This window comes from Sapajus apella, unplaced genomic scaffold (genome assembly GCF_009761245.1).
Source record: "Sapajus apella isolate SASKATOON/1434 unplaced genomic scaffold, GSC_monkey_1.0 scaffold60, whole genome shotgun sequence".
Lineage (NCBI taxonomy): Eukaryota > Metazoa > Chordata > Mammalia > Primates > Cebidae > Sapajus > Sapajus apella.
This window is the reverse complement of record NW_022437000.1, coordinates 8,593,409-8,603,263: the sequence shown is the minus strand read 5'-3', so window position 1 is coordinate 8,603,263 and position 9,855 is coordinate 8,593,409. Positions and strand designations below refer to the sequence as shown.

The following is a 9,855-nucleotide window of genomic DNA, read 5'->3' as shown; positions in this document are numbered from 1 at the left end:
TTGGTTCCCATTTACTCCTCGCCTACTACCACGTAAGATGTGCCTTTTGCCTTCCATCATGATTGTGAGGTCTCCCCAGCTATGTGGATCTGTGAGTCCATTAAATCTCTTTTTCTTTATAAATTACCCGATATTGAGTACGTCTTTATCGGCAGTGTGAAAATGGACTAATACAACCTTCTAATTACAGCAGAGTGGGGGTTGGGCCCAAGTTGTGATAAGAGATTGCTGCCAACAAGATTGCCCTCAGTGATGCCTTTTGTGATCCCTACAAGATGCTTGTCCTGGTGGAGTTTTACCACCTCTTAGCCCCTCAAGAGGAGAATACTTGGCCTGATATTAACTTTTCTCAATTATATATCTACTTAATATTATAAGTATATATATTAATACTTGATATTACACCAATAATATATAGTTAATATTGTACTAAAAATCTCACAAAATATGCCATACTGTTGGATAAACTCTAAAGGTAATAACATAACCAATGTCTCCTAAATAATTTAAAATTAGGTAGTTAGATAGATACAGATACAAACAGATCCTTTTTTGGATATGGAAAGTATTTACATTTCCAAACTATCATCTCCTAACACAAATTAATTTATCATGTTTCACCTGATTTAAAAAATAACATTTAATTATACAGTGAGAATTCAAAAGGTGGGTGTTTCTAGACAAACTCAGTCAGACAATGAGGCAAAAGGCAATGAATGTTTTTATTTGTTAATCCACATTAGCAGCAACACTAGAGAAATCATGAACCACCACTCCCAGCATTGAAACTCTGACCCCACTTATTGCTTCTTCTTTTTAAATTATAATGTAAAACAGAATGAATTGCAAAATATATTTTATCTGAACTTACTGAAGTCAAAATTACAGGAACCACATATTTAAGCAAAGTTTAAGTTTAAAGTTTAAACAAAGTTTAAGTGTAAAGTTTAGGTTTTAAACATAAAATTTAAATTGTTTTCTTTGTTTTGAAAAGTATGGCCTTGATCAGTATTTTTATATAGATGGGAACATTTTCATAGACTGGCATCTATTTTTCCATCTACTGTTTAATAAACTGTTGAATGATGTAAACTGTTACATGAAGTAAACACTTTAAACTGTTGATGTAAAAGATGAGCAAAGCAAAAAAAAAAAAAACATGTTATAAAAGATAAGTATTACAGCATTCTCAAGTATGGCATTTTATAAAATGAAAGCTGGGATGATGTTTTTTGGGATATCACCATACATATAAGGAGCACATGGTATGTGACATAGTGCAGGACACCAAGAATTTCAATTAAAACTCAACATCTATAAAGTGAATTTAAAGCTAATAAGAGGAATATTTTTAAAGATTGGGATATGTGAACTACAATAGCAGCAGTTTGAAACAGAAGAACAGGAAATAAAGGGAAATTATATTACATTAGTATAAATGTATACAGTAACTTCTGTTGGAGATTATGTTTTTGACGATGAACAATTGTAGTTACTTTTCAATCAATGCTTTATATGCATAAATTATTATTACCTGACATTAAAACTTTCTGAAATTCACTACAGAAAATACACATGAGTATAAACAAATGAGGATATTCTCTCTCTCCTGTGAAAAATGTCTGGGTAATATATTATATTAGAGATAAAAATTGCATACTCGAAATAACCATAAAAGACTTACATAGTATATGGATACGATTTTCAGCCAAATTGTTTCACATTTAAATTTAAACTTTTAGTTATTTTTTCACGTGTCTAATGCAAGATTTCTAAAATTTTTATTTTTTACTTTTTGCAATGTTAACTGAAAAGGAGGGGTGCATTTAACATAAAAACAGAAGATGAATCCTGAGATTTCTCACAAATGTCTTAATGTCCTAGAGATGTGGGCACTTGTTCCATAGTAAATTATGGGTGCCACATTTTACAAACTTCTTACTGCCCCTTTGAGTTGCATCCTTCCTCCAAGATAAGAAGCTATGACTAAATTGTTCAACATGGAATTATAGTGAAAAGCCTTTCTAGTTCTATCTTTCCCTAAATGGGCTCTATTTCTTGTAATTCACATGACACTCTTTGGCTGTGGTTGTCTGTTAAATTTCCTGTTTTGGATTAGTTTCAGCAAACCAAAACAAATAGCTCACAGAAAAGGCTATGGTAACTACTTTTTTTTCTTTCTGGTATTTCCAGTTAGATTCTTTCCTCTCAGAGGTACAGAGAAAGGGAGGAAAATAGCGCAGACATGGTGTAAGTAGGTCACAGCAGTTTGAATGCACCAAAAAATGTGGCATCTCCATCCAGTAATATTTGCGCATTTTCTCGTGGTATTGCAAGTTGGAGTTCATCACCTTCTTCTAGTTTTGCTATGCCTGGGGAAAAATTATGTACAAGAACTATAAGGGGTTATACAACAGAAAATAAAAGAACCTTAAATAATACTATTTTGTTTTGTAAAAAATGTTAACATAGGCATTCATACTTCAAAATACACCAATGGACTTCTAGACCTGTATAATTATTTTAGCCTAAAAGTATTTAGAATAAACAAGCAAAAGGAGTTATAATAGATATAAATGCATTTATCATCTACTCTGTATAAAATGGAGTGCCCCAAAAGAAGCTCAATATATGACTTTTTAAACAATTAGGTAAATGATAGCACATCTCTTGATTGAATATTAAATGATTAGAGGTGAGTTTTGTTTAATTTTGTTGACAGGAAAAGTTTTTATAATAATTTTAAATAAAAATGTGTAAAAGTACAAACATACACACACATATAGATATTCCTAATCATATTTTTAAACATACATATAAAAAGCATAAATATTAAAAAGTGAAAAAACAAGACACCATTTCTTAACATGCCACATTCATTAATATAGTTTTTCTTCAGAGTCCAGACTATGGGTTTAAGCATTATCTGGATTACTTTTCACAATCTTTTATGTTTTGTTTTCTTAGATGATCATGTTTGTCTTGGTAATCAAAAACAACAATGTAATTAGCACTTAATAATGACAAATAACTCTGTGTGCAACTAATTTACAAGGACGAATGAATCTATGAATTAGTAAAACAAAATACATTCAGTGACTACACTGAATATATCAGGTAATTCTTGGCACTATTTCAATAGAAAAATATGAAGGAGAAGAAAGAGGAGGAACAAGGGGAAGAGAGGAAGTAAAGAAACTAACAAAATAACTGTCATCTGAATGGTCAATACTTATGGCTAATAATTTTTAGAATAACTGCATTGCTTCATTAGCATAGTGAAAATATACCTATATAAACACATGTATGTTCATGCCTATTCTAACCTAAAGCCCAAAGCATGCAGATTTACTTGGGCAACAGCCAGGGGGAGTTTATTGAACACTTACTATGGACCAGGTACCCTTCTAGACAAACATGGAGTCGTGATCAAGGACGACAAAATGTCTGTCCCCACTGGGCGTGCTTTTTTGTAATGGGCAAAGACAGACTACAAATGAAAGAAAGTTTTTAGGACTTATTAAAAGTTATGTGTACACTTACTAGAATTGACAAAACATTTCAGGACTACCTTAAGTAGCAATAATAAAAAGATTGAGATTTATTTGTTGAATAACTTGTCATTATTTTAGAGATTGGAAATGACTTAACATTTTGACAAAGACCGCAGCTCACAAAGCATTAAATAATATTAACTCTAAAGATTAGGTGGGTGTGAACAACTATAGAGCCTGTTTAACATTTTAACTCTAAGTTAGTGGCTATTTCAATTCTTCCAGGTTGCAGCAATCACGTATAACTTTTTCTAAAAAACATTTTATAAATAGAATAAGGAATAAAATTCAGCTTTGTATATAAAAGTGGTTCTTCGGTATTATGTTGAACTTAAGTTGGCTATTTAAATTTTTTCGGGTTACTATGGAAACATGCACTTATACTCTAATGTGTGGTTTTAAATAGCTGTAAATAAATTTGCCCTAAAACAGATTAAAATTGCAAACCTGAAACTTCCTAGAGGATGGTACTCATATACAACACTAAGCTACTAGTAATGAAAAATATCTTTAAAGTCAAGTGAATTATTCTTAAAAAGTAAGACACCCTAAGAAATCTAGCAGAGTCCTCTAATAGCAAGTAAGTGCTAAGAGGAGCAGATGATTAGAAAAATGTTTTAAAGAGTTACTTGTAAAATTTTTAGTACTAATGAATATAAATAAATAACAGATTGGAGTAGTCTCACCATTTATAAATATTTTGCAACTCCAAATTACTAGTCAGCACTGGATGAAGGGAAACATTTCTTTATGAAAATTAGGGAATTCTAATTTAGTAAACTTCCTTATACCCCGCACCAGTGCAGTTTGTGTCTGCAGATCCAGAATGACATCATTTCCATTATTAGGAATTATTTTCCTTAGTTTCTTTTCCTTTTTTTTTTTTTTTCTGAGATGGAGCCTCACTCTGTTGCCCAGGCTGGAGTGCAGTAGTGCTATCTGGGCTCACTGCAACCTCTCCCTCCCGGGTTTAATCTATTCTCTGCCTCAGCCTCCCGAGTAGCTGGGATTACAGGCAACCACCACCATGCCTGGCTAACTGTATTTTTAGTAAAGATGGGGTTTCACCATCTTGGCCAGGCTGGTCTTGAACTCATGATCTCGTGATCCACCCGCCTTGGCCTCCCAAAGTGCTGGGATTACAGGTGAGAGCCACCGCACTTGGCTTTCCTTAGTTTCTGACTGACTTATTGGGCATTTGTTTGTAAACGCTTTTGAAACACAGTATTTCAAAATGCATAGCCAGTCTCTGTTCCTGTGTGTCACACAGACATTCATGATAACTGAATGCTATTCCTCAGGGTTCTAGATTTTACAAAATCAACCAGAGAAAATAAATGTCTTTGAAGTAAATATTTTTCTTTAAAACCAGCCTCGATTAATTTGAAATCACCCTTGAAAAATAAAATGAAGGAAATGTTGACAATTACAGCGGAAACAGACCTGAAATTTACAAGGCCTGCCTTGCTCTCTGCTTCTCACTGCTCCTGAGTGTAAAAGCAGGTTTGCGCCTACACTTTCACATTCCTAAGTCACCTGTCGGGTGTCCACTGACACAAAATGTCACCTGTATGAGAAAGAAGCCATTATACAACTTTCCCTTGCCCTCAAACCCAGCCAGGGACCTTTCCTTCACAGCATGCAAGAAGAGTTTTCATTGCTCCCAGTGTGGAGCCAGATCAGCTGGTCTAAACTAAGTCTAAAAATTAGTAGCTGTGTAACCCGGGACAAGTTATGTTACCTCTCTGTGTCTAGATTCTGACTCCCTTAAATGGGAAGATTAAATAAGTACACATAATAAAATGCAGGAAAGAGTGCCTGGCAAGTGGTAATCACTCTACCCTCATTAGATACTATTATTGCTGTTATTAAGGATTGAAGAAAATACACTAGAATTTTTCTCAATGTAGAATGCTAGGAAGTTACTACTCTTTCTAAATGTACACAAAATGGTAAAACTATTAGTAATACTTCCATCTTTTTTCAATTAAAACAGACTAGCTTATCATTCAAGATTCTGAAAACACAATATATTGAGGAATGTCTGTCTGTTTGTATTTTAGGGCACCATCCTTTCATTTTTGCATTCTGCAGGTCAGAGTTTTCATCAAAATCTCTTCATTTCACAATTAGCAAGGTCTGAGAAATATTATTTACCAGCTGAATAGCAGGAATTATTGGGTTGTGTTTCAGGCATGTTTTGAATACATCGAAACAAAGTCACCAGACTCAATTCATCCCCAAAGACATGGACTTTTTTCCTCTGAATTAGATGTCCCATGGAATAGGTCTTATCAGTGTATAAAACCTGAGAAACAAACCAAAACACTTTGTCAGAAATGAACACAAAATAGGAGGCTTTGGACAGTAAAAGCAGAATTAGGGTTTGAACCTACCTGACCATATATGAAAAAGTAACCAGTTTCTTTGACCAATATTTTATTCTCTTTTTCTTCTAGGGCACTTCCCCTTTTAAAGCTGAGAAGCCATGGAATAAATGTGTAAGATCCTGCAACGAAGAGAATCATTTAAAAGAAAAGAAACCAAGAAAAGCAGTTTTCATCCCCATTTAGTTGTTAAGCTACCTCTGAAACTTAGAAGATAATTCCATCTTAAAAAAAAAAAAAAGAAAGAAAACAAGTCACATTACTACATTGGCTTCTTTGCCATCACTTATATATTAACCTGGGTTAACATATCAGATACAAGAACCTGAGAGCTAACCCTTTATATGAATGTCTGAGTTTTCCCTGTATTAGTCTGTATTTCGGCTATTTCATAATAAAGCCTGGTCTGGTTGGGAGAGGTTGAAGCCAGAGGTGGGCAAAATTTCTCTGAATAACACACTAGTAGAGATTTTCCTTTGTTTCCCAGAAAGGAAGGAGTATGTAAAGAGTTTGGCTCAAAGTTTCAGGAGGAAGCAATGTCTCCATTTCTCGCCCCAAATGTAGCAACAGAAGGGAGCCTAAGGAAGAAAGAAGAAAGTGACTAAGACACAACAACCTTTACTAAGAAGGGTCAAGGAACTTTGTAACAATGATCTATGATATTTGAGTTTCAGTGGTTTCTGTTCAGTTCACTGATAATTATCCTTCATTACCGTCGAAAGTCACTTGGGGAGTGACAAGGAGGCCACTGGGCTTGAGGGTGAGATGAAAGGGACAGAGAGAAGACAGTAGCCATGAGTGAGTAAGCACGTGGCGGACTACTACAACGTAGGTGCGTTTGGACGTCAAAACCCATTAAGAGAGCAGAAGCACTCCTTACCTGTAAATTCATACTTTACATTCCCTGGATGTCTCTCACGGGTGTGTTATGTCACTACTGCAGTAAAGGGTGAGTCCTAAGGCTAGAGACTGGGAAAATGTTACATATCATGCAAGTCCAACTGCAGGGCACTCTAGAAAAGTTAAAACTACAGAGACTTTTTTTTTTTTAAAAAAAAACAGTCATTTCCAGGGAATGAGAGGGGGAAAGGGATAAGTAGTTGGAGTGAAGCACAGAGAATTTTTAGGGCAGTGAAAATACTCTGATGCTACAATGATAGATACATACCATTATATATTTACGCTAACCTGCAGAAAGTACAACACTAAGGTGAACCCTAATGTAAGCCATGGATTCTAGATGATAATGATATATTAGTGTAGGTTTATCAGTTGTAACAAATGTACCACCCTGGTGGGGAATTGCGATAATGGGGGAGGATATGCAACTGTAGGAAATATGAGATATCTCTGTACCTTCCTCTCAATTCTTCTGTGAATCTAAAATGGCTCTAAAAATAAAGCTAAAATAAAAAAGAATAAAGAAAAGTGAACAAATTATAAGAGACCCCTCAGGATACATTAAGCAGACAAACATATGCATTATGAGAGTCACAGGAGAAGAGAGAGAAAATCTGGAGAAACAATGGCCAAACTCTTTCCAATGTTGAAGAAAGTCATAAATTTATACATCTAAAAAATTCAGTAAACTCCAAGGAAGGTAAATACAAAAAGATTCCTATCAAGACTTATTAAAATCAAGCTATTAAGAGACAATGACGGATGGCCTGGGAAGCACTGGACCTGTGAGGTGTGTGAGTGGGTGGCAGTGAGAGACTTCAGTAGACATGACTCCCAGTGGGCCAGCAGCAACCCGAGTATCCTAAAGGCATCCGGGCCATGCTGCTGGGGCTGGTAAAGGCACCCAGGCACCCAGGCACCCAGGAACCCAGATTGGCTGAAAACTTCTATGTCTGCCATTTGGCTGCTGGGGACATGCTCAGGGCCATGGTGGCTTCTGGCTCAGCTAGGAAAAAAAGCTGAAGACAACTATGGATACTGAGAAACTGGTGAGTGATGAAATGGTAGTGGACCTCATTTAGAAGAATTTGGTGATGGTGCAAAAGTGGTTTTCTTCTGGATGGCTTCCCTTGTACTGAGAGGCAGGCAGAAATGCTTGATGACCTCATGAAAAAGAGGAAAGAGAAACTTGATTCTGTGATTGAATTCAGCATCCCAGACTCTCTGCTGATTGGAAGAATCACAGGAAGGTTGATTCACCCCAAGAGTGGCCATTCCTACCATGAAGACTTCAACCCCTCAAAGGAGCCCATGAAAGATAACATCACCAGGGAACCCTTGATTCATTGATCAAATGATAATGAGAAAGGCTTGAAAATCTGCCTGCAAGCCTACCACACTCAAACCACCCCACTCATGGAGTACTACAGGAAATCCTCTCTGTCATCAATGCATCCCAGTCCCCTGATGTAGTGTGCACGTGCATCCTAGCAGCCTTCTCCAAAGCCACATCCTAATATCAGAAGGCCAGGCGACACTGCACCATTGCTCATCACCCCACAGTGTGATCCCTGCTCTTGGGTGCTGGGCAGAAGGGAAAGGGTGGTCAGGGTGAGGATGGTGAGGGAGGGCTGGTGAGTGGCTCAAGAGGAATACTTGGAAGAACAGCAGTGTTATTGTAGTGAGTTTGTTTGTTTTATACATAGGTGGGAGTTTTTAAAGTGTAAGGGAAAAATTAATTTTTTAAAAATCACCATGATTGGCTGGGTGTGGTGGCTCACGCCTGTAATCCCAGCACTTTGGGAGGCCGAGGCGGGTGGATCACGAGGTCAAGAGATCGAGACCATCCTGGTCAACATAGTGAAGCCCCGTCTCTACTAAAAATACAAAAAATGAGCTGGGCATGGTGGCGCGTGCCTGTAATCCCAGCTACTCAGGAGGCTGAGGCAGGAGAATTGCCTGAACCCAGGAGGCGGAGGTTGCGGTGAGCCGGGATCGCGCCATTGCACTCCAGCCTGGGCAACAAGAGCGAAACTCCGTCTCAAAAAAAAAAAAAAAAAAAGACACCATGATTGAAGGGTTGGGGTAGAAATAGAGAGATACAGTACTATTTCTAGGGAACTGGGTTTTCATTTACTCTGGACTGGTGGTAGTATCTTTTAAAGCCAGTGGTCTAAGACCTGAGCTTTTATCTCAGAACTCCGTGGGTTCTAGACCAAGAGTACAGGAAATCAAATTGCCCTGCCTGTCCTACAGCTTGGAACAAGGAGGCTTTGATACTGACCTTGGTTCCACACGCTATAAATAAAAAAAGATATCTACATTTGAAAGAGATATAAGGTGGATTCACACGGATGGTGGCTCAGTAAATCAAGTTTACTGAAATGAAGGGGAGAGAGAAGAGAATGGAATGGAAAGGGAGGCTGATTTTCTTCCCCTGACTTACCACTGATTTACCAGGCTACCTAGTCTCAGGAGTAACCTCTCACAGAGACCCAACACATGCCACAATCCTATGCACTTGCCGCCTTTTACCTGCAGTGTGTGAAGGGACCCTTTTAAATAAATGAACAAGTGTCCTAAGTTATATCATCCAAAGATTCTCCTTTCTAGTCTCAAATCCCGTAACTGGGATCACTCAACAGCACTGTGAGGTATTATTTTCAATAAGGTGCCTTTCGTAACTGACCAAATGCTGCCTTGTCTGGCCCCTAAATCAAAACAATAAGTTAAAATTAAAAAAAAAAAGATAATTACAAGGAGGATATCTTGAAAGCAGCAAGGGAGGCAATTCATCAAATACAAAATATGCTCAATAAGATGAATAGCTGATTTGTCATCAAAAACTATGGAGGGCAGAAGGGAGGGGAATTACATATTTAAAGTACTGAATGAATAAAACTGTCTACCATGTAATCTATATGTGGGAAAAAAATCCCTAAAATGTAGAGAAAAATCAAGATTTTCACAAATAAAGAAAAACTGAGGGAGTTCATTCATAGCCAACTTGCCGT

At 36.9% G+C, this 9,855-nt stretch overlaps 1 protein-coding gene and 1 pseudogene across 1 annotated transcript in view; one reads left to right on the top strand and one right to left on the bottom strand.

Moving 5' to 3' along the window:
• Nucleotides 1-704: 704 nt before the first annotated feature.
• The window catches only part of TNFSF13B (TNF superfamily member 13b), a 34,584-nt gene continuing 25,433 nt past the window's right edge, over nt 705-9,855 (bottom strand). The window contains exons 4-6 of the mRNA XM_032246199.1: nt 5,951-6,063; nt 5,712-5,862; nt 705-2,372 (exon numbers count right to left, since the gene is read on the bottom strand). Of these exons, the coding sequence (XP_032102090.1) occupies nt 2,260-2,372; nt 5,712-5,862; nt 5,951-6,063 (377 nt within the window). The 3' untranslated portion in view covers nt 705-2,259. The remainder of the gene's footprint in view (nt 2,373-5,711; nt 5,863-5,950; nt 6,064-9,855) is intronic.
• On the top strand, nt 7,697-8,423 carry LOC116528798 (annotated as a pseudogene).